We start from the raw sequence: 25,281 nt of genomic DNA, 5'->3' as shown, positions 1-25,281 counted from the left end.
CTTCAAAAAATTCCAGAAGATTAGTCAAGCATGATTTCCCGTTCGTAAATCAATGCTGACTCGGACTGATCCTGTTACTGCTATCCAAATGTTCGGCTATCTCATTTTTATAATTGACACCAGCATCTTCCCCACCACCGATGTCAGGCTAACTGGTCTATAATTCCCTGTTTTCTCCCACCTTTCTTAAAAAGTGGGATAACATTAGCTACCCTCCAAACCACAGGAACTGATCCTGAGTCTACAGAACATTGGAAAATTATCACCAATGCATCCACGATTTCTCGAGCCACTTCCTTAAGTACCCTGGGATGCAGACCATCAGGCCCTGGGGATTTATCAGCCGTCAACCCAGATCCTCTGGCCACTACTATATCAGGAAGATTGTTTGTGTCCTCCTTAGTGAAGACAGATCCAAACTACCTGTTCAACTCATCTGCCATTTCCTTGTTCCCCATAATAAATTCACCTTTTTCGGTCTTCAAGGGTCCAACTTTATCTTAACTAATTTTTTCCTCTTCACATACCTGAAGAAGCTTTTACTATCCTGCTTTATATTCTTGGCTAGCTTACCTTCGCACCTCATCTTTTTTCCCCCGTATTGTATTTTTAGTTATCTCCTGTTGTTCTTTAAACATTACCCAATCCTCTTGCTTCCTGCTCATCTTTGCTACGTTATACTTCTTCGCTTTAATTTATATACTGTCCTTGACATCCCTTGTCAGCCATGGTCGTCCCTTTCTCCCCTTGGAATCTTTCTTTCTCCGAAGAAGGTGATCCTGCACCTTCTGTATTATTCCTAGAAACACCTGCCATTTTTGTTCCACTGTCATCCCTGCTAGTGTATCTTTCCAGTCAACTTTGGCCAGCTCCTCCCTCATGGCCCCATAGTCCCCTTTATTCACTGACACCTCCGATCTACTCTTCTCCCTCTCCAATTGCAGATTAAACCTGATCACATGCCTCCTAATGGCTCATTAACCTCAAGGTCCTTTATCAAATCCGGTTCATTACATAACACTAAATCCAGAATTGCCTTCTCCCTGGTAGGCTCCAATACAAGCTGTTCTAAGAATCCATCACAAAGGCACTCTACAAAGTCCCTTTCTTGGGGTCCAGTACCAACTTGATTTTCCCAGTCTACCTACATGTTGAAATCTCCCATAACAACCACAACATTACTTTTACTACATGCCAATTTTAACTCCTGATTCAACTTGCGCCCTATGTCATGATCGCAATGAATGGCGGTGCTGGCTCGAAGGGCCGAATGGCCTCCACCTATTTTCTATGTCCAGGCTACTGTTTGGGGGCCTGTGGATAAGTCCCATTAGGGTCTTTTTACCCTTACAATTCCTTAGTTCTATCCATACTGACTCCACATCTCCTGTTTCAATGTCACCCCTTGCAAGGGACTGAATTTAATTCCTCACCAACAGGGCAACCCCACCCCCTCTGCCCACCTGTCTGTCTTTTCGATAGGAGGTATACCCTTGAATACTCAGTTCCCAGTCCTGGTACTTTTGCAGCCATGTCTCAGTAATTCCCACAACATCATACTTGCCAGTTTCTAACTGAGCCTCAAGCTCGTCCACTTTATTCCTTATACTTCGCGCATTCATATAGAACACTTTGACCTCCGTATTCACCCCCCCCCCCCCCCCCCCCCTCCCCCCCCCGCATCGCTCGCAATTGGCCCTGACCCTTACTCTGTTGTCCATTCTTGGGGTTTCCTTCCCATTAATTCGAGAATCTTTTGTAATTTTTCCTGTAGCCACTTCCCCTTCAACTCCATCTTTATACTCCCAATTTGTCAATCCCTCCCCCCCACTATTTAGTTTAAACCCACACGTGTAGCCCTAGCAAACCTGCCTGCCAGAATGTCGGTCCCCTTCCAGTTAAAGTGTAATCCGTCCCTTTTGTACAGGTCACCCCTACCCCAGAAGAGATCCCAGTGGTCTATAAATCTAAATCCTTGCTCCCTGCTGCAGCCCCTCAACCACACATTCAGATCCCCTATCTCCCTGTTCCTGTCCTCACTAGCACGAGGTATCCAGAGTAATCCAGAAATAACCACCCTGAAATTCCAGCATTTCAGTCTTCTTCCCAACTCTCTGAAGTCATGTTGGAGAACCTCCTTCCTCTTCTTCCCGATGTCGTTTGTGCCCACGTGCACAACTACTGCCGGCTGTTCACCTTCTCTCTCTCGAGGATGTTCTGAATTTGGCTTGTGACATCCTGAACCCTGGCACCAGGGAGGCAACAGACCATCCTCGCATCTTGTCTGCCGCCACAGAATCTCCTGTCTGCTCCTCGGACAATGAAGTCACCCACCACTAGGGCTCTGCCCGATGTCGGTCTCGCCGGTCGAGTCCCATCTCTAGGATTGGAGCCACCGACGTGTCCGCCACTCGGACTGGAAACATCGTCTCTCCCGACAGTTCCCAAGAGGGCGTACCTGTTTTCATTAGGCACAGCCACCTGGGTCTTCTGCACTCCACGATTTCCACCCTTTCTCTCCGTCACACACCTTGGTTCTTCCCGTATCCTCGGCGTGACTACCTCACTGTAGGTCCTGTCCAGGAAACTCGTTTTCCCGGATGGCCCTGAGGTCATCCAGCTGCTTCTCCAGTGCCCCAACACGGTCCTTCAGGAGCTGAAGCTGGACGCACTTGCCACAGTTGTAGCAGCCAGAGGCTCCATCTGTGTCCCTGGGCTCCCACATTCTGCAAGCCTCACACTGTATCATCTGCCCCGACGTGTTCACCGCGTTCCGTCCTCTCAAGCTTTATGCGCAGCCTCCTCTCCTCAGCCTCCCCGCTGAAGACTCTCGAGCCAAAGACAAACACTTTACTCACAGGGCACTTCCCTCACTGCAGCTCCCTAAGAGCCGTCTTGCTTATATTGACTGATAAATTGATAAATTGCCTAATTTACCAATTTACAAACCAAATTCCTCAGTTTTAAACTGTTTTCCCCCTCTGACTCTCCTCCCAGTCAGGCTAGAGCCAATCAGTGCTTTTTCCTGCTTCTCTTTGCTGCTGTTCACGGGAGCTCTGAGTTAAGTCTGCCTGTGCTATGCCTCTTTTTTTTTTTTTATAAAACTGTTTTCCCCCTCTGACTCACTTCTAACTCTCCTCCCACTCGGGCTAGAGCCAATCAATGCTTTTTCCTTGAAGCTTGAAGCACTTGAAGCTTTCAACCATCAGTGTATACTAGGGTATGTGTACAGCTTCACTGCCTGAAGTCAATCACAAGCTCATTTGCTTTGCTGACATTGAGGGAGAAGTTGTTGTCTTGGCACCAAGTTACAAGGTTCTCAATCTCCTTCCTATACACAATCTCATCATTGTTTGATGTCTGGCCTACTATGGTAGTCATCTGCACATTTGTAAATTGAGTTGGAGTGGTATTTGGCTGCACAGTCCTGAGAGTATAAGGAGTATACAGTAGAGCGGGACTGAGAACACCATTTCTGGCATCTGAACTTATAACTTGTATACCATTATTTAGACAATGTGTAAGCTCAGTGAGAGCTTTTTATACAGAGTGGTAGGAGAGATAAATTGTTGCTTGGCCTGTTCACACAGATCCCATATAGAGTCAGAGTCTTACAGCATGGAACAGGCTCTTCACCCCTACTTACCCACACCAACCAACATGTCCCACCTATACTAGTCCTACCTGCCTGCCTGCATTCAGTCCATATCCCCTCCAAACATGTACCTGTCTAATTGTTTCTTAAACGTTGCAATAGTCCCTGCCTCAACTACCTCCCCTGGAAGCTCGTTCCATACACCCACCACCTTTTGTGAAAAAATGATCCCTCACATTCCTATTAGATCACCCAGAAATGCTGCAGGACAATTTAGTCATCACTCACTACAGTGCAAAAGCCCACATGCATCTGCAAATAGTCGATTGGCTTGAGTCGAGCATTTCACAGAGACCCGGAAATCTGGATTGGTTTTTAGTTCCTTGCCTATTATCTTGATGCATGAACGCATGCCAGTCCAGTTATTATATCCACTAGGGGCGCAGCCCTGGGAGCAGCCTCTACCTACAGCCTGTATGTCATTTCCATCTTTTTTATTATTTTTAGTTAGTCTAAAGTCTGTTTTAGGGGGAAACTTTTACTTTTCTATGTGGGGGAGGGGGGCAGGGTAAGGGGGAAACCGTCTCCCAGTCTCTTCCTGGCGGGGACGCGACTATTTCTCCAAGTCGCGTCCTCGCGGCCTACCAGCTGGATCGGAGCGGCCTTTCCTGCCAGGGACCGGGATCCGGACCAGGGCTGCTACAGCGGCGGCGCAGCGCTGGAGTCAACGCGGAGCGGGCGATGCCTACCTGGGTCGCCGTTTGGACCTCCGGAGCGTTGGGCCATTGCTCCAACATCGTGGAGCTCTGGTGCGGAGAGCTTCCAACGCGGGCGGCGCTGAACGGCATCGTGGAGTCCTGGGGCGCCTTGCAGAGGGCCTACAGCAGCAGGCTCCACCCGGCGCGGCCTGCGGACTTTGGAAGCCGCCGACTCCGGTAGGAGGGGGCCGACTCTGGTGTCCACGCCGCTGAGGACGTCCCGCAGCCCCGACGTCGGACTGGTATCATCCCGGCGAGCGGTCCTGGACATCGGGCGCCCGTAGCTGCAACTGCGGAGGGCACGGGGAGGCCCTGACCACGGGGAACAGTGGAGGAAGAGACTGACTTTGGTGCCTTCCCACACAGTGGGAAACTTTGGTTCTGCTGTGTGGGGATGTTTTGTGTTGAATTCTATAGTGTGTTGAGTCCTGTTTATTTTTATTGTATGGCTGTATGGGAATTCATTTCACTGTGCCATCTGGCACACGTGACAATTAAATTTATCTTGTATCTTGTATCTTATTAATGCAGAGGTCTGATCTCCTCTTTCTGGAAGAGTTTATTTATGATTCTCCTTTTTCAAAACTCCCATCGCTCGCATTTTTAGGATATGTAGGAATCACTGGGAGCACTCAAATGACCAGTGGGGATGGCCTGCTTCAGGCTCGTTAATGGCAACTGCTGGGCTGACCACTGCCTCGTCTGTCTATCTAGCCCCAAAATATAAGAAACACGGCTGCAAGGAAAGCAATGTCATATATCTCAAGGATCCCGCAAAGGGAGCTAAGATTCCCTCCCTTATACTTTCAGACTGATGAAGAGTCCCGACTCAAAACGTTCTCCGTCCTTTTTCTCCAGAGATGTTGCTTGACCTGCTGAGTTACTTCAGCACTTTGTGTCCATCTTCGTTATATACCAGCATCTAATGTTCCTTTCTACACAAAGCTTTTCGCAGCCAGTTTTCCTTTGCTAACCTGCTGAGCACAGCTGCTGCAAGTATCTTCAGCAGCACCTGAACTGCAAATGAAAGAGGCAGAAGAAGTGCATTAGCTCCCACACTGCCCACTCAACTGCACCCTCTATGTGGCAGTGTCTACTGATCCAACATGGACCCATCAGCTCCCAGAGAACTGGAGCGGAAGCAATTTGTGATATCCAAAGAGACACTGCATCGTCGCTGATCCTACACACTTTCCTTAGAACCGTTGCATAGGAAAATGAGTGTTTGAGAAAATCAGGGCATGGTTACTACAGTAAATGTTACCTAATAACGTGTTAATGAACAGAAATTTCAAGTCCATAACCATCCAGGAGCGATTTGCATAGCATTTGAAGGTAACCTATTACAACATTCTCCAGAAGAGCAGTAAGGGAATGCGAACACATCCATGACAACCAACAAAAGTTGAAAAGATCTCTTTGTTATTTCTTTTTTTTTACAAACAGCTGAATGACAAATAATTGAGGAAGAGATTCTGACCTTCAGAATGACAAATGAAATGATAGATATACAAAGTATAAAGTAACACACCACATTCACATGCCAGTTATTGCACATTTTTTCTCAATCCATCTTCAAAATAATATTTATTGCAAACATGTGAAAATATCAAGACATTCACTTCTGTGTATTGCATTTGGGCAAACCTTTGATGCTCTATTTCTGTGTGTAGTCTTACTAATCAAACACATGTAGAAATGGGTTATAAATACAGGTACTGATTCGCTGACCTGGTCTCCATTTTGATGAGGCACCAAGTTCGGGCCTTGACAAGTAAGGCTTCTAAACAATCTTCTAAACAGTATCGTCAAATTTGGATTGAAATGTTATTTCAGTAAGAGCTTGCAGAAGTGAGTCATTTCATGGTCAGTAAAAGAGGAAGAAGATTGGATTTTATTGCCTTCCATCACAGTGAGGAACGTGGGGAATCTGCGGTGGTGGATGTTGATGTTTATTTTGATGTACCTGTGAGTCTTGTTGCTTTTTTTAGTATGGCTGTATGGTAGTTTGAATTTCACTGTACTTTAAATTGGTACATGTGACAATAAACTGACCTTGAACCTTGAAATAGGTTTTTCTTCCACAACTTCTGGCTCCAACAATTTTTGTGCCACTAATTGTTGGAACTGAGATTTACTATTGGCCAAAAGGTCCATAAAACTATGTACAAAGATGGGATCAGAATCTCATTAATCAATGAAAACGCTTTCTAGTTTTTCCCAATATCACTTCTCCTACAAATAGACAAAGGAGAAAACAGAATGGAAAGCAATAGCCTCCAAGGTTGAGTGACCCTGATAACATGGTCCCCATGATGAACTAGGTATCTCTAACGTTCTGCAGTGAGTACGAGGAAGCAAATTCAGCAACTTCTTGATGGCATGATTCCGCTGTTAAGGGGCAAATGGCTGAGAAGTACTCACCATCTAAGATCTGTTGGGCGACAAAGCTGGTAAAGCTGCTGCCTCACAGTGCTAGAGACCCGGGTTCAATCCTGACCTCGAGTGTTGTCTGTGCGGAGTTTGCTCGTTCTCCCTTTGGTTTCCTCTCACATCCCAAAGAAGTGTGGGTTTGTAGGTTAATTAAACCTCTGTAAATTGCCCCTAGTGTGGAGGGAATAGATGAGAAAGTGGAATAACATGAAACTACTGTGAACGGGTGATTGATGGTTGGCGTGGGCCAAAGAGCCTTATGCCATGTTGTATCTCTAAATTAAACTAATCTTAGTGCTTTGCAAGTCACTTTCTTGCTGAAAATTGCTGACATATTTTTAATAATGTGCATTATAATACAGCAACCATAATCCTAGCAAATTCTGTGTTATGTTGACCAGTACAAGACAAGGCTGCCCCTTAACCTCACCTAACATCGAATGTCTGTCTGCTCCTGTATCACTCCACACTGGAGGGACCTTGTGGCCAGATAGCTCAGTTTTCAACAGAGTTACAACACAACACAAATAGCTGCAGATGCTGCAAACTTGAGCAAATCCAAAGAACTCAGCAGGTCAGGCAGCATCTGGGGAGGGAAAGGACAGGTGACATCTCGGGTCGGAACCTTTCTGAGTTACAATGCCGATTGTTTTCTATGTCCTGGGTGCAGGAACCAGTGGGAATGCCAGAAAGGAAACTAACTACCTGAAAGGACAACCTCTCATTTGAGCCTCCAGCAGATCCAGTGAGGAAATGCTTCACAAGTCCATCCCTTCAGCCCACAACATATCATTTCTTTCTAATATTGCTTGGTTTGCAGACGAAAATTTCTCCTCTGTGTAAGTGGGAAATCCAAGCTGCTCTTGGTCTTTAAGTAACGCTATGGATTCTATTCCAGTTCTTTCATGGGGAAAAGATGACCTGGATCAGAGGAAAAGATTCAAGGATGTTCGCAAAACCTCCCTGAAAAATTGCAACAGCCCCCAATGGACTTCTGGGATCACCTGACTCTTGAACACATCGAAAAAAAAGCCTTTGAGATGGTCCAGACAACTTTGTGTCCAGACATAGGGAGCAAAAATAGAAGTCGGAGCCAGTCATCTGACCAACTGCCTCAGATTCGACAGAAAGTGCCTGATTCGACAGGCTGGCAGATAGAGGCTACACAGAACCTGAATGAAGCTAGCCCTCCTCAATCCCAATGGACTGCTTTTGATGAGGCTTTCAGCAGTAGACACAAGGAACTGCAAATGCTGGTTTACCAAAACAGACAGAAAGTGCTGGAGTAACTCAATGGGTCAGGGAAATCTCGGGAGAACATGGATAAATGAGATATTTTTACTGCTTTCACAAAAACGATGATCTCCACAAACAGATATTCAAGTATATGAATAAATGATTGCTGGCATTTAAACTCCCATTGATTTGTGCACAGATCGAACCCCACTGTTATTCAGAAACTGGAAAATGAGGCCCATATTCTCTGGGTAAGCCAGCCAAATCCAAGCAAGAAAATACAGAAAGAAGAAAGATGAAGATTTGCTAACTGTCCATCATGGGGCCTACCCAGTTGGGCAAATGGCAAGAGATTGGCATGAATTATTGATTGGCAGGTTGTCTTACACATCGACAATGTGAGATTTGTATCTGATTCAAACATTCTAATTTCTCATGCAATACCAGGATAAAGTCCCAGCAAGTTTTAACACTGATGAAGGGATGTCTACTGGACGTTTACCATGGAGGCCCATGCTGGCAGCTTGCTTGAAGGGAAGGAATCTTGCATTAATCGGTTGTTGCAATAAAAATACTGACAAATCTATTTCAATAGGAAATCAAACTCCATGATTATTCAAAAGTGAATTGTGACTTATTGCAAAGAAAACCTTCCGGTCTGAACGATTCAGTGACAAGAAGTAAAACTAGCCAGTGTCATTTCTAGGTGTATTAATGTTAAAAGTGAACGTTCACCCAAGTCCATTCCCCTACGCTGAGAGGGTCATGTTGTGGAGCAGACTATCAGTTGGATGCTCTGTTGAATGGAATTTTTAGGTGTATTCAGCCTCTCGTCCTTTAGTAGGTGGGCGACATTGTGATCGGGTTGGGTAAGTAGTTGAGGTTATTGGGGTTTGAATGAACACTGACAGAGACAGGGAAGCTGAAGACAAACTGCGAGGTTGGAGTTGCTGATGATTTACTCTGCTCCCTGAGACTCCTCGACGGACTGGCAGTTTTTACAGAACAGGAGGAGGCGAGGATCTGAGTTTCAAACTGTAGCAGCTGTCCCATGAAGCTAAAGTTGGGAGAGATGATGCTTCGTCTCTGCTTGACAAACTCAAAGGCCTCTTCCAGCCGCACACGTTTAGTCATCATTAAATAGGCAAGGCAGATGGTGGCAGACCTCGAGATCCCAGCCTGGCAATGTACCAGAATTCGTCCATCAACGTTTTTGACAGAATCTGAAAATAAAAAGGGCAGTGGATATGTTGAGTAGAGTGTGGCAAAATTAATGTCCTTGAAGATCAAACCAATCTCACAACAGTACAAGTTGAACCCCAACCCAACACAAACACTTCTTCTTGCGTATGGCGTGCACAGCCTAAAGTTGTAGGGCAACTTGTTCTATTTGATCTTATTTGATTGTACACACCCAATTGATTGCATTCGTCGTAACAGGGCAGACCACGTGAAGGTCGCAATCTTCCACCCCAACACACAAACACTTAGTACCTGTACACACAAATCCTCCCATCCTAGCACAGACCAAACGCAAATGAATCCCACCCAGCATAAACCAAACACAAATCCACCTCACCGCAGCACACTCCCACCCACATCAGAGGACAAACTCTCCCCATCCTGATGCCCACAAGAAATCATTTTGTCCAGTAATATGATTTGACAGTTTCCTTTTAAATATTCATATCCGCGATTCCTTCTGAAAACAATGCAAAATGTGAAATTGCTCCCAATCACTGTCTTTTGTGCAGGATTGGTTATCACCATCATTTGGATCTGCAGACAGATTCTAACAGAGTTCTTTGCATGGTTGAAATCCTATCTTATTCAGAATAAAATGACACCATCTTTATATTCCTATCATAGTGTCTATGAAAATCTCCACTTCCCCTCCTCAAGTCATTTCTATTTAACGCCAGACACTTGATGGTTTAAATGTCAACAAGCTTGCTGGGGCCAGATGGTTTACATGTCAAACTGTCAGGGAGCTGGGAACGGAAATTAGTAAAGCTTCAGTAGATATTTTGGGATTTTCATAGTTGCTGCTATATTATCCAAGGGTTAACGATATGGATGGCATAAGCGATTCCATTTTTTCAAAAGGGAATAATAAAAAGGAAAACAACTGGTCAGCTCAATGTTGAAAATCATTAAAGGAATTTAATGAAACCTCATCATCGATTATCACAGCAGTTCATTTTAGCTCTAAGCTACATGTACAGTGCCCTCCATAATGTTTGGGACAAAGACCCATCGTTTATTTATTTGCCTCTGTACAATTTGAGATTTCTAATAGAAAAAAATCACACGTGGTTAAAGTGCACATTGCCAGATTTTAACAAAGGCCATTTTTATACATTTTGGTTTCACCATGTAGAAATTACAGCAGTGTTCATACATAGTCCCCCCCATTTCAGGGCAACATCATGTTTGGGACACAGCAATGTCATGTAAATGAAAGTAGTCATGTTTAGTATTTTGTTGCATATCCTTTGCATGCAATGACTGCTTGAAGTCTGCGATTCATGGACCACCAGTTGCTGGGTGTCATCTCTGGTGATGCTCTGCCAGGCCTGTATTGCAGCCATCTTTAGCTTATGCTTGTTTTGGTGGATGGTCCCCTTCAGTTTTCTCTTCAGCATATAAAAGACATGCTCAATTGGGTTCAGATCGGGTGATTGACTTGGCCACTCAAGAATTAACCATTTTTTAGCTTTGAAAAGCTCCTTTGTTGCTTTAGCAGTATGTTTAAGATCATTGTCTTGCTGTAGAATGAACCACCGGCCAATGAGTTTTGAGGCATTTGTTTGAACTTGAGCAGATAGGATGTGTCTATACACTGCAGAATTCATTATGCTACTACCATCAGTAATTGTATCATCAATGAAGATAAGTGAGCCAGCAACTTCAGCAGCGATACATGCCCAGGCCATAACACCCCCACCACCATGTTTCACAGATGATGTGGTATGCTTTGGATCTTGGGCAGTTCCTTCTCTCCTCCATACTTTGCTCTTGCCATCAATCTGATATAAGTTAATCTTCATCTCATCTGTCCACAAGACCTTTTTCCAGAACTGTAGTTGCTCTTTTAAGTACATTGGCAAACTGCAACCTGGCTATCCTATTTTTGCAGCTAACCAGTGGTTTGCATCTTGCAGTGTAGTCTCTGTATTTCTGTTAATGAAGTGTTTGCATGGCAGTGGTCATTGTCAAATCCACACCTGACTCCTGAAGAGTATTTCTGACCTGTCGGACAGGTGTTTGGGGATTTTTCTTTATTATAGAGAGGATTCTTCTGTCATCAACTGTGGGGGTCTTCCTTGGCCTGCCAGTCCCTTTGTGATTAGTAAGCTCACCAGTGCTCTCTTTCTTCTTAATTATGTTCCAAACAGTTGATTTTGGTAAGCCTAAGGTTTGGCTGATGTCTCTAGCAGTATTATTCTTGTTTCTCAGTCTCATAATGGCTTATTTGACTTTCATTGCCACAACTTTGATCCTCATGCTGATAAACAGCAATAAAAGTTTCCAAAGGTGATGGAAAGACTGGAGGAAAGACTAGGTGCTGAGAGCTCTCTTATACCTGCATTAAGGAGGCAATTAAACACATCTGAGCAATTACAAATGCCTGTGAAGCCATGTGTCCCAAACATTATGGTGCCTTGAAATGGGGGACTGTATTAACACTGCTGTAATTTCTACATGGTGAAACCAAAATGTATAAAAATGGCCTTTAATAAAATCTGACACTGTGCACTTAAGCCACGTGTGATTTTCTTCTATTGGAAATCTCAAATTGTGGAGTACAGAGGCAAATAAATAAATGATGGGTCTTTGTGCCAAACTTTATGGATTGCACTGTAAGTGACTAAAGAAATCTTTGCATACAAGTTGCCCAAACAAAAAATTGAGTTTAAACATCAACAAGGTTTTTTCTACTACTACCGCTTATAGATCATAGATATTGGGTTGTGTTGTAGAAGCAATTAAATAAAATGGAACAACTATGTGTAATGGAAAAATGTGCAGACTGGGTGCAACACTGAATGGTGACCAGTCCCAATGGACAATGGCTAACCCCTGTTTTTTGCTCATCATCTTTGGTTTCAGATTCACTTTTAATGTTCAATTCATTTTTGTTTTAAATGGCAGATATTTAAAAAAATAAAAAAATTTTATTTTATTTTATTTTATTCTTTATTTCGAACAGAATAAAAGAATAAAATGCAAGTGTGAAACAGCATACAAAAACAAAACAACAATATTTATAAAGTGTCATAAACAATATCTATAAATAACTAATTTTATATTAAAAAAGCAGAGGGCAGGTGAATGGGTTGGAACCAAAAATACATCGGGAATAAATAGCTAAAGTCATGGCCATCAACTAACATATCCTTAGGTAGGAGTCACCAGAATGAGGTTTACAGGAAGTCCGATGATATTGTATCCCTGACAGATTAGTTCCCTCTACGGTACATCAAACACACTGTGGCACTGAGGACTGGAAAAGAGCCATATGGACTGCTCTTTTCTTTATGAATGAATGCTCATGGGCCTGAGTTTCTATGCCAACACCGAATGTAATCTTGGAGGAAAGAGGAAGCTGGAGAGCAACAGCTCCACTTGGGAAACAATTAAATGTGGCACCTTGGGAGCAAGGACATTTAATGCAATCACTACATCGCTGACGATTGAACAGAGATGAAAAATCACCAAAATTGACAATAAATAGTGAAACATAGGAATGCTTCCTACCGATATACTCTATTGCTTCCATGAACCAGAAACTGATGTCTGTTTTCTGGTTGTCCTCCACTGGAATGCACTTGTACTGATAATGATCCTCAAAGTGGTTTGGACAGTTGGAGGAGACGTTAAGGAGAGCTGTAATCCCCATGGCATCGAGTGTGTCCCTTTTTGAAGCGTGGTGTGCACTTCCAAGGTAAAGGAAAGGGAGAATTTCCACTGGACCACCCTGTAATCAAATGTAAAATTCAGCATTTAACAGTGGTTGGCACAATACGGGCAGGTTATTGCACAGTCCACAGGAATAAGCCTCTGAGCACACTCATCTGCCTCCTGGCAGATGCAGCTGGGCAGCAAGGGTATCACCACAGCTCTGCACTCAGCAATGTGGGGCCTCATGTATGACCATATTAGATCACAATAGATGGCAATAACAAGTATTTAGTATTAAACAAAAAAAAATTGGCTTGATCTAACTTCACGATTTTGTTGGCTACCGTTGCACAGTGGCTATATATTCATGCTAGCTCTCAACAGAGACATTTAATTGGTCCCTCTTCTCTTTATTTCCGTCGTCCTGCAAGTTTTCTTTCACACTAATGAGTAATTTGCAGCAGCCAGTTAACCATGAACTGATGAAACCCACAGTATCAGAAGGAGAATGTGTAAACTCCACACAAACGGGACCCTAGTGAAGGAGTTGTGAAACAGCAGCACAAGCCGCTGCGCAACATGCCATAGGTTGCGATGATGGCCCTCATTGACCCAACTCCTTGTGAATTGTGGCTGTACCTCATTTCATGGAAGATATCTGAATGACTTAATATGTGTAACCCCTGAACCATTAGTCAAGTCAAGAGTCAAGAGTGTTTTATTGTCATATGTCCCAGATGGGACAATGAAATTCTTACTTGTTGCAGCACAACAGAATATGTGAATATGTGAACATAATACATAACGGGGAAGAGAGAAGAAAAAAAAAGTTCAATAAATAACAAATATAGTGCAAATAACAAATAATAATATAGTATTTTGCAGTTCAGAGCTCAGAGCTTATTTGTTGTTGTGTTTAATAGCCTGATGGCTGTACCTTTATGCAGCTGTTATAAGACCTTAAAGGCCAGAGGCTTTGAGCAAAAACAGTAATTTACTCAACCTTCTTGGTCGATTTAACAATAAGAAGTGAATAAAATAAAGTAACTAATTTTGTAAATTAAATCACAATAAATATGATTAGAGAAATGTTTTATCAAATATTAATGAGATCTTCAGTGTCTAATCCGGCTTTGATTTTCATTGCGTGATTTAGGTCAGTGCAGATGACTCATTTATCATCTCACCAATGTTGTTTAATCTTCACTGAATCACTGACAGTTCCAGCTGAGTATTGTCGTACAAAACACTCAGTATCCTGGATTACTCACCTGCTTCATGCTACTTCTGGCTGCATGCTTGTGTTCCAAAATCAATTTGTTAAAATTGCAACAGCTTCATGGATAACTGTGACAACTTCATGCCAAGTGCCTCCATCCTCCCACCTCTTCCTGCAGCATCATCCTTGATGTGGAGCTGCTCACCACCTTCTGGCTGCTATCTGACTCCCTGTGTAGAATATGCATTAACGAAGCACAAAGTGCTGGTGGAACTCAACAGGTCATTATATATTATAATGGTTTATTCAGCTGCCCTAAGCTGAAAATAAAATAACACACCCTGCAACTGGGACCATACTTAGGCAATCACAACAGATTTAGGCAATGTCATTATCATCTCGCAAATATGTCAAATTGGTATTCAGTTGCAATTATACATCAGCCATGATTGCATGGTGGAATAGATGAATGGCCCAATTCTGCTCCTAGAATTCTGAATATGTAGTCTTTCTAGTCATTCTACATAGGGAAGAATTTATTTGAACATTGTATGGAGATGAGTGTGCACAATGTAGTGTAGGATGTTCACATTGCGATCTGGACCTGATGGTACACCCGGCCGTGTTCTAAAAATCTGTGCGGATCAACTGGCTGGAGTTTTTGCGGACATTTTCAACCTTTCACTTCTGAGGTCTGAGGTTCCCACCTGCTTTAAAAGGGCATCAATTATACCGGTGCACAAGAAGAGCAAGGTGACGTGCCTCAATGACTATCGACCAGTGGCACTAACGTCTGTGGTGATGAAGTGCTTTGAGAGATTGATTACGGCACAAATCAACTCCTACCTCAACAAGAACCTCGACCCACAGCAGTTCACCTACCGCCACAACAGGTCAACGGTGGATGCGATCTCACTGGCTCTCCACTCCGCTCTGGACCACTTGGACACCAAAAACTCATATGTCAGGCTGTTATTCACAGACTACAGCTCGGCGTTTAATACCATCATCCCCTCCAAGCTGGTCACCAAGCTCTCAGATCTGGGTCTCTGTGCATCCCTCTGCAATTGGATCCTCGACTTCCTCATCCGCAGACCACAGTCTGTCCATATTGGTGGAAATGTGTCATCCTCGATAACAAACAGCACGGGAGCACCTCAAGGCTGCGTGCTCAGCCCCCTGCTGTACTCACTCGATACTCATGACTGCGTAGCCGGACATAGTGCAAACTCCTCATCATCAAGTTCGCCGACGACACCACTGTTGTGGGACGAATCACTGATGGTGATGAGTCAGAGTATAGAAGTGAGATCGACCGATTGACCAAATGGTGCCAGCACAATAACCTGGCTCTCAACACCAGCAAAACCAAGGAACTGATTGTGGACTTTGGTAGGTGTTGGATAGGGACCTACAGTCCCGTTTATACCTTGGTGGAAAGGGCCAAGAACTTCAAATTCCTGGGCATGCATATTTCCAAAGATCTTTCCTGGTCACAGCACACTGATGCAATTATAAAGAAGGCAGATCAGCGCCTCTACTTCCTGAGAAAATTACGGAGAGTCGGTATGTCGTGGAGGACTCTCTCGAACTTCTACAGGTGCACAGTAGAGAGCCTGCTGACTGGTTGCATCGTGGCTTTGTTCGGCAACTTGAATGTCCAAGAGTGGAAAAGACTGCAGAAAGTTGTGACCACTGCCCAGTTCATCATCAGCTCTGACCTCCCCACCATCGAAGGGATCTATCGCTGCCTCAAAAAGGCAGCCAACATCATCAAAGTCCCACACCATCCTGGCCACACACTCATCTCTCCGTTGCCATCGGGAAGAAGGTATAGGAGCTTGAATTCTGGAACATCCAGGTTCAGGAACAGCCTATTCCCCACAGCCATCAGACTATTAAACACAACATCAAACAAACTCTGACTAATAACAGCCTATTGCACTTTGTTTATTTATTGTGTATATAGATGGTCTATGGTGTATAGACACACTGAACTTTTATCTCCTGTTCTGTATTATGTTTACATATTCTGTTGTGCTGCAGCAAGCAAGAATTTCATTGTCCTATCTGGGACACATGACAAGAAACTCTCTTGACTTGACTTGACTTGACCAAGCCATTGTGTTCTGAATCCTGCTACATTTGCAACCTATGTGCAGGTGTTAGCATTGGTTCAGTGGGAAATCCACTTCACTGGGTCCAAATCCACAGAGATCTGAGCATGTGACTGAGGCTATATTCCAATGTGCTACTGAGAAAGTGCTGCCATTCGGTTGGGACATTAAACTGTATTACATCTGCCCATTACATTTAACTCGGAGGAAAACTAGGAGGTCCTGTTCAAACCTAATAGTTCCTGAGCAGATGATCTAGTTTTATTCATTTCATTGATGCTTGCAGTTTCTTGTTCAATCAAATTATCTTCACCATTATAAGGGCATTTCATTGGGTGGGATGTCCAGGCGATGAGAATGTGGTACATTATTGTAGTTCCATAGTTAAGCTTGCAACATGACCAGGTAAGTAAGAGGAGGCTGGGACAGATTATATCCATGTCAATTATGTATCTCTTTTGTCTCCTAACAACATGAAATTATGGCTCTTCACCACTAACAACCAGTCACGAATATCAAGACAAGGACTAGCTAATAACAAGCTGGTTGGTAGAAGGTATATCACAGCCACCGTAGACATTATAAAAATTCCAATCCCATTGCATAACTGGGAAGGGGAGAGAGTGACATGGAAGACAATTGCTACAGAGAGGCTACCTGGTCATGGAGTGGAGTTCCACAGGCACTCGAGCTTGTCTCAGATGACTCGATGATGGACTCTGTTGAGATTCCTGATGGACTTTTTGCTTTTACACAGAACTCGGGATATTCTGACGAAAATCTCTCATATCCTCCTGTATCAGGGAAGAAGCAAAGTTTTATTAAATACTGCTGGTTGTTGTCATTTAGTGAGTTCAATAGTTGATGGCATTCGAGGGATCTGATAACATTCATCACTACAGTTCGAAATTAGTTTTTTCCACTCATTTCAATAAAACCAAGCCGAGTGAAGAGAAAAACAATTTGCTTATTTATTCAAAGGTAGACAAAAATGCTGGAGCAGCTCAGCGGGTGAGGCAGCATCTATGGAGCGAAGGAATAGGTGACGTTTCGGGTCGAGACCCTTCTTCAGAATCTTATTTATTCACGTATGTTGTATGTTATTACCCAATACCAATTTCACCCCAAAATTATTTGAACTAGCGAGCCCATGAAATCTGATCCTTCCATGAGCTTTGTAGCTTTGATCAGATCCTGAACTCTGACCCAACCACTGCCAGCCATCAAGTATTACCAACTCTCTATCAACTTTGCTGAGTTTAGAACAACTAACCCAGCAACACATGACCCAAGGGCCCTACAATTAGTCTATAGCTGTACCATAAAGGAGCAACAGCATGGAGCACACCTGTTTTATACCATGTGCTGTGTTTATTCTACCTGGGTCAATTGGATGGCATGGTGCCCCCCCATATGGCAGCAAGGTAGGATTGCAGACTCTCATTGATCCACTGACCTAGTTCAATCATGACTTCTGGTGTTGTCCATGTGGAGTTTACACATTCTCCCTGTGACAATTTGGGTTTCTCCCAAGTGTCTGGTTTTCTCCCCACATCCCAAAGTTGTGTTGGCTGTTTGGTTAAGTGGCAATGCAATCTGGCCCCAATGTTAGAGGGGGGGAGTTAGAAGTATCATGGGGGGAGGAGGGGTGGTATTAATAGGCATGGCAGAGATAAAAGTTTATGGGGAAATAGATCAGGGCAATGGGATTTATGGAATTGCTCTGTGAGGCAGCATAGACTTGATGGACAGAATAGGTTCCTGCTATGTCATGAGGAAACGCATACAAATGTGGAAACATTCAAAATGTCAATAGAATATTGAGTGGGGTTTAAAACAGTTACTAAGACTGTTTCCCATTGGCTGGTGGTGAAATATTAATATCTCCATATTAATACAACATATTAATATCATGTTCATTGGTTTCTCCTGCACTGTGTGCACTTCAGCCTTTGTACCAGGGTGGAAATGTCAAAGACTATAAGGCATGTCCTTAGGATAAAAGCGGCAGAATTTAAAGGAGATATGCAAAGCATGTTTTGTTACACAGAGAGTGGTGGGGGCTGGAACACGCTGTCAGAGGTGGTGGTGGAGGCAAATATGATAGTAGCCTTTAAGCCACTGTACATGGCATGGAGAGATATAGACCTTGTACAAGCAGAGGAGATTAGTTTATCTTGGCATCACCTTCGGTACAGACAATGCAGTACAGACAATGCTGTTCCTGTGCTGAACTATTCTATGTTCTATGGATTATCATGTATTTATCTCTTCTAAAACCCATCATTGCTGGCAGTAAATATCAAAACCTGGGAACAGTTCCACAAGTTTTATTTAACTGCAAAAGAATGACAAGAGGAAGCAGAATTATGATGAGTGGGAGCAGTTGGGAGAAGGAGTAGCTTCAGTACTCTGGGTTGATCCAATGAATCATCAATGGCCAAACACATCCTCAAGGGAAAGGTTTCAGTCAATTCAGGTCAATACCATGGAAGAAAAAAAAATGATTAAAACAATGGTGAATTGATCGAATAGATTAAAAGGGCCTTCCATATATAATATTATAATTGTATAATACTCAAATGTTCTGTTTTGATATGTACATTTGGAAAAAATGAGCTTGGATATGGCAACATAATCTGTACCCATTTTTTGATGGCTCAATAAAATTTATTTAAATAAAAAATGGTCTTTCAGAAAGAGAATCTACTAATTGCGGATGCTCATTTTCAAAGGAAGTTCACTGACACATGAAAAGCTACGAAAACATGAGGTTATTCATGTCAGGAGACAGAGTGGCAGATGGCTGTTGGAGTAGTGATCGGAACAGCATGAGAAAACCTCAGGGCCCTGTTTAAGTGATGTAAGAATACGATTTAAAAAATCTCTTTCTTGCTTCACTGAACAGAGCTGAAAGAGAACAACGTGGCTGGATCTGCTCCTGGGATCCAGATGGCAACCGATCAGCTGACATTGTCAGCTGCCTGGGTAACCTTGGTACCGGCCCAGGGAGGAACTGGTCGAGGTTATGCAGGCAAGAGGCCAGGCAATTGCTCTGATCAAAAAGCAAACTTGCTGGAGAAACGCAGGGGACAGGCAGCAACTGGACAAACAATGTTTTGGGTTGGGACCCTTCTTCAGACTGATGGAGTAGGGAAGAGAAGCTGTAAAAAAAGGTGGGGTGGGCAGAGCCAGGCAAGTGAAAGGTCGATGCAGATGAGGGGAGGGGGGTGATTAGCAAACGGGTGGAGTAAGTGACAAAGACAAGAGTTCAAAAGAACACAAAAGGGTGTCAGCTAAGGAAAGAAGAGGAGTAATGCTCCCATGTGGCCTCATTTACAACTGTTTCACCAAACACTTGCTCTCGGCCTGCCAAGGCATGCTGGATCACCCGGTTGCTAATCATTTTAACTCTGCTTGCCATTCCCATACTTTCTGTCCTGGGCCTCCCCCATTGCCAGTGAGGCCACATACAAACTGGAGGAACAGTAGCTCATATTCCCCTTGGGGTAGTTTACAATCCAATGTAATGAATATTCAATTCTAACCTAAGAAACGTAAAGCTGTAGGAAGGAACTGCAGATGTTGGTTTAAACTGAACATAGATACAGAATGCGGGAGTAACTCAGCGGGGCAGACAGCATCTTTGGAGAGAAGGAATGGGTGACGTTTCGGGTCGAGACCCGTCTTCAGACCTTCTTCAGACAGAAGTAAAGCTGGTTGGGTTAGAGAAAGCAAACTATAAGATCACCCCAGCAATAGTATAACAATCTGAATGTATGTAACACCAGAGCTAAAAGCAAATTTCTTACTAGTAGATTGTACTGGCTTAGTTTCACCTCTGTGCGCACTATTAACACAAAAAAGATATCCCAAGACAGTTCACAGGAGACTCAACAAACAAAACTTGACAAAGCCACAAGGATGTGACCAAAGACTAACTGGACGCAACAGCTATTAAGACACATCTTAGAGGAGGAGAGAAAGTTCAGAGCCAGTGACCTTCAGGACACTGGGCTCAAGAGGCCGAGGAGAGGATCAGCAACCATGCAGAGTTAAAATCAGGGAAGGTGCACGTTTGGGTCTGAAGCAGAGGTTGGAGAGGGACTGGACTGGCGTCAATCACAGAGATCAGAAACACTAAAGCCAGAGATGAAGATGAAAACAAGGCATTCAAAACAAAGCAGGAGTGGAGCGGGGAGCGGTGTATATTGGTGTCCATTACAATGGAAAATTCAACCAACCTGTCTTGTCATTGATTGACATCTATGATCAGACTCCATAGACCTGGCATTGCCTTATTAATACACTGCTAACAAAAAATCTATCAGTCAAGGATTTTAAAATCAATAATCCACCTCACGTTAATTTTTGTTTCTGGGAAATAATTTCAACATGCCAACCTCAGTGCGCAGTCTTTATTTTAGGACAGCCCCCTGATTACAATGGTAAGGCCAAAGCCATGTGGCCAGTCATACCCAGCTGTACAACAACACATTCTGCAAGCTGCTGCTATCCATTCATTTCCGAGGAGCATCACCATTCAGCTCTGTCCCCAGTACAGGGCCAGTGCAGCTCAATTCTTTCCTCCTCTAACATTCTGAAAGCTACTGCTGCTATGGGTAAACCAAGAACCCCCATCAATCTTCCACCAACTGCTCTGCGCTGATGATGATCATATGATGAACTATACCTGATAAATATATTTAGAACGTTGTGTCCCCATGCCACTGCTCTGCGCTATGAATATAGAGCGGTGTCCCCATGTTTGAAATAGAGAATTAGGATATTTGGTAGAAAGATTCCTGTCTGAATGATTGAGCTACTTAAAGATGCTCCACCATTAGGAAGGACAGATTGGCAAACAACTAGAGGATCTGGAAGCTAAGGTAATGGATCAAATTAAATCTATTTTGATTTAACATTGTTTTATACAATGATAATGTGAGGAATCTAAAATTATGACTCTTCCCACCTCTAGAGAATGGGAGAAAGTTGTTGAACATCTTAAAAAGAGAGGAGTTGGTTCTGAGGGAAAGAGTGGGGCTGTGGAGAATGATAATCGACCAGAAAAGTTCATTCTCTTTCTTTCTCCTCAGAAGTTTCCAGCTCTGGCGAGTATATCCAGGACTTCCTGTATTTATTTGGGGTGAACGATTGTTGCGTTACTGGTCTAAATGTCAGCTGTGTCAATCATACATGGACCGAGTGCGGACTTGCTGCGTCTTGTGTGGAGAGGAATATGCAAGCAGGCTGGATTGCTGTCCACTGTGGAAGGAAACAGAATAGGTTCCTCACCGTCACAAAACAGGCAGGTTTGCGCTCTCTGCAGGCAAGCACATGAACGAGGGCAACGCTTGCTGCTATGTGAGATGGTGAAACGGGCGGTATTAGTGTAATTAACAATACAATCAGGGAAGGGGACAGAGTGACCCTGGAGGAGTGCGGGGGCCACATTTGGTTAAATACTTGAATCTGCCCTGTTGGCAATACACTTTTACAAAAGGTTCCAGATGGGATTTAATGATTTTCCACACATGGGACAACTGAACTTTGCTCTGTCCATTGGCGGCGCGGACCGATTCTCTGCGGGGAACCAGGTTAAAAGGAACCGCAATCGACCCTATCTCGCCCACGACCACATCACATTCTGTGGACATGTCTGGGTTGATTCATTATAATGGATGGGATGCGGCTACCGATTTGAACGGTAGACATTCAGTAAGCACGGAAAGTGAAAATAGCCCGAACCAAGCGGCAGCATTGTCACATCGTTCAGTCAATTCCTGAACAGAGGCCGTCTCCTCGCCGGTCATTAACAGCCTGATGCCACCGCGTTTATCCACCGACCATGTGTTTGCACATAGTTGTAACTTAACAATGGACCGAATAAACACAAGGCAGATTGAAGAGCAGAGCGCGATAATTAAATGCTCCAAATACGATGATGGAACAGGACATCAGCGAGCAATTTCGTAGGAAAAAATACAAAGTGCTGGAGTAATTTAGCGGGTCAGGCAGCATCTCTGGAGAACATGTATTGGGACGGGACCCTTCTTCACTTTTGCATGTCGGTGTGATGTGCGGCGATGCGCAGTGTGGTGGAGAAGGGGAGGTTGTGTTATGATGTGGTGTGTTTGTTCCGGGCCCCTAAGTGAGCTGTGGACAGATGCCTCGCTTCGTAGCGCAGAGAGAGACCATGAATGGCGACAGCGAGCCAGCGATGGCCACGGCTCTCAGCGGCACCAGGGAGGGGGTATTTCAGCCAATGGTGGGTTGAAGGAATGTGAGCTTTCCGGAATCGGATCCGACCAACTGTGAACGGCGCTGATATTTATTCATCTCCTCCAGATGAACACTGCAGAGGTCCCAGGACAAGAGAGCCATCCCACAGTCAACCCGCACAAGTGCCCAGGACGACACTGACATGATTACATTCTGTGTAACCTCCTCGGCACCAGCAATGATCTTAGAGCAGAGCACCAGCGCATCCCCCAAGTAGAAGAACTTCCCATTTACTATCCCGGCAGATCGCTCCCTATCTTTTACCGTTTTGTTCTCATTTTCTCGCAACAGATTGGATTAAAACGTTTCCCGTTTGTGCGCGGCAGTGTATTAGAAAGGACATTGTCGCCGTTATTTGTGACAGCGCCGATGAAAGATTCTCTTGCACAACCTCGTTTTAAAATAACTCACAAACCCAAACTCGAAGGAACGTTAACTAGAGAACGCGTAGAAGGAAAGGCAATGCCAGTTTCAGTGAAAATGTTGCAGTTGTCGAGTGAATGGCTGCGCGAAATGCTACAAATCTAACAGCACCAGCGAACATGGGCTCACATCACATCACTGAACGCTGATGTCAATACTCTTCGCAGCACCACCGATCAGCGCCAATGCTGTCACCCTCGAACGAATTGCTATTCTTTTAATGTTAACATAGGCACCAATGTTAATATTACCAATAAACATTATTAACGGTAAATACGGATATTGCAGCGGCGGTCTACAATGCAGTGTGGGATCTAGTTTCAACCCACACCAGCAACACAATGCGAGCCGCTAGCTATGCACCCCGACGTTACAGTGGACCCCGCTGCTCTCCAACCAAAGATTCATAGAAACATAGAAAATATGTGTAGGGGTAGGGGTTAGGCCATTCGGCCCTTCGATCCAGCACCGCCATTCAATCCAGCACTGCCATTCAATATGATCATGGCTGATCATCCAAAATCAGGACCCCGTTCCGGATTTCCCCCCATATCCCTCGATCCCTTTAGCCCAAAGAGCTAAATCTAACTCTCCCTTGAAAACAGCGAGTTCAGGTCAATTTCCTGCATTCACATCGGCCGTGGCGGCTCCTACCAACGCGGGGAGGGTGAAGCGAAGCCCGGCGGAGGGGGGCGGCCTTACCCGCGAGGAAGTAGGTCTGTGTCGGGCAGGAGGCCGCGGACAGCGCGCCCAGGACCGTGTTGACGGTGCTGTCGTGTCTGACCATCTCGAAGCGCTGGCTCCTTTCGTCGTACAGAACGAGGGCGGAGTAGAAGCCAGACTGGAGCAGGCTGCGCTGCTCCTCGGCCGGGATGATGTGCTGCAGGCTGACCGAGCCCTTGGCTCTGCGTTTAACGATGGTGTTGCAGCGGACGTTGAGCGAGCCGCCGATGTGGTGGGCGCTGTAAGCCAGGAACGACCTGCAGTCCAACAGCAGACATTTGCGGCCGTGCTGCCTCAGCAAGCGCTTCACCTGACTGCACTCCACATCTGACATCTCCATCCCCGGCCCAGCCCCGCGGTCCGCCGCTACCCGCAGCCCCGAGTAGTAAACCAACACAACACAGCACAACACAGCACAGCACAGTACAACACAACACAACACGCTCAGTGCCCGTATCCCGCACTCCAACGTCGCTGTGAACCCCCGGAGAGCGCTGGCCACTCCTCCCGCTTTAATCCACTCATTTTATGAATGGAGCGCCGCTCCCAGCCTTGAATGGCCAATGACGTTAGATCACGGGGTGGCTTTGTGCTGGCACCTCACTCAACTGTTACTCTCATTCAGTTGCACGCTGTAAACACAGAGACACACTGCCACACTGGCTGGCCGCAGGTCACGGTCACGGTCACAAAGATGGGTGGCCCCAGCAAACAGTCCCAGGGATGGGTGGTCCAGGGTCCGGCAACAGATTTAAAATCATTGGCAATCTGTTACCGTGCAGATGGAAGCAGGTTCACAGTGGAGCAGCCCCAGTGACCCGTGTTCAATCCTGACTTGAGAAGGAGTTTCTTCCCAGAGGCAATTCGGACTGTAAACGCCTATCTCACCAGGGACTAACTCTACAGAACGTTTTTCCTTCCATTATTTATTATGTAAAAGAATATGTGTGTTATGATTGTGTTTATAATTTGTTTGGTTTTGTTGTTTGTCTTTTGCACAAAAGTCCGCGAGCATTGCCACTTCATGTCATGCATCTCGGGACTTGACCTTGACTTGACTTCGAGTCCGGTGTGGAGTTTCACTTCTTCATGTTATGCTTCCCTTCCCTACCTCGCATTCCAAAGACGTGCAGGTCAATTGGCTGCTGCTGGTTTTCCCTGTGAGTGGGACTGTGGGAAGGATCTGGCGGAACGTGGGGGAGTGAAAAGTCGGTCGAATGTGGATTAAAATGTTTAGCAACCAGGAGATCCAGCAGCCAGATGTTGGTGGACCAAGCGCAAGTGTTCAGCGAAACAGTCACCTTGTCTATGCCTGAGCATGTAATAGGTGTTTTACTGTTCAGGTGTTCCAGAGGTGAATGTAGTGCATGGAGACAGTGTCCTCTGTAGACCTACTTTGCTGAAGGCAAATTGTAAAGGATGTGGACTATCATAAGATCATTAGAAACATAGAAACATAGAAATTAGGTGCAGGAGTAGGCCATTCAGCCCTTCGAGCCTGCACCGCCATTCAATATGATCATGGCTGATCATCCAACTCAGTATCCTGTACCTGCCTTCTCTCCATACCCCTGATCCATTTAGCCA

General features: G+C 44.6%; 1 protein-coding gene across 1 annotated transcript; it reads right to left on the bottom strand.

Annotated features, from left to right (window-relative positions):
* Positions 1-4,890: 4,890 nt before the first annotated feature.
* LOC129695591 (dual specificity protein phosphatase 4-like) lies at positions 4,891-24,627 on the bottom strand. Its single transcript, XM_055632680.1, has 4 exons — positions 23,674-24,627; positions 16,921-17,057; positions 12,784-13,003; positions 4,891-9,245 (listed from the first exon to the last, which is right to left on the bottom strand). Exons 1-4 carry the CDS (start codon positions 24,032-24,034, stop codon positions 8,860-8,862), a joined length of 1,104 nt encoding a protein of 367 aa, XP_055488655.1. The 5' UTR covers positions 24,035-24,627; the 3' UTR covers positions 4,891-8,859.
* Positions 24,628-25,281: the final 654 nt, after the last annotated feature.

The sequence above is a fragment of the Leucoraja erinacea genome, chromosome 3 (assembly GCF_028641065.1).
Source record: "Leucoraja erinacea ecotype New England chromosome 3, Leri_hhj_1, whole genome shotgun sequence".
In the NCBI taxonomy this organism is placed as follows: Eukaryota; Metazoa; Chordata; class Chondrichthyes; order Rajiformes; family Rajidae; genus Leucoraja; species Leucoraja erinaceus.
This window is presented reverse-complemented; position numbering and strand designations above follow the sequence as displayed.

Bases quoted from the DNA above. Each gene is read 5' to 3' on its own strand.
- LOC129695591 (XM_055632680.1), bottom strand. From the start codon at position 24,034: ATGGAGATGTCAGATGTGGAGTGCAGTCAGGTGAAGCGCTTGCTGAGG. The intron at 17,058-23,673 runs GTAAGGCCGCCC...TCCCTGATACAG, and splicing joins ACAGACCTACTTCCTCGCGG to GAGGATATGAGAGATTTTCG. The intron at 9,246-12,783 runs GTAGGAAGCATT...TTTTATTTTCAG, and splicing joins GGAAGCAATAGAGTATATCG to ATTCTGTCAAAAACGTTGAT.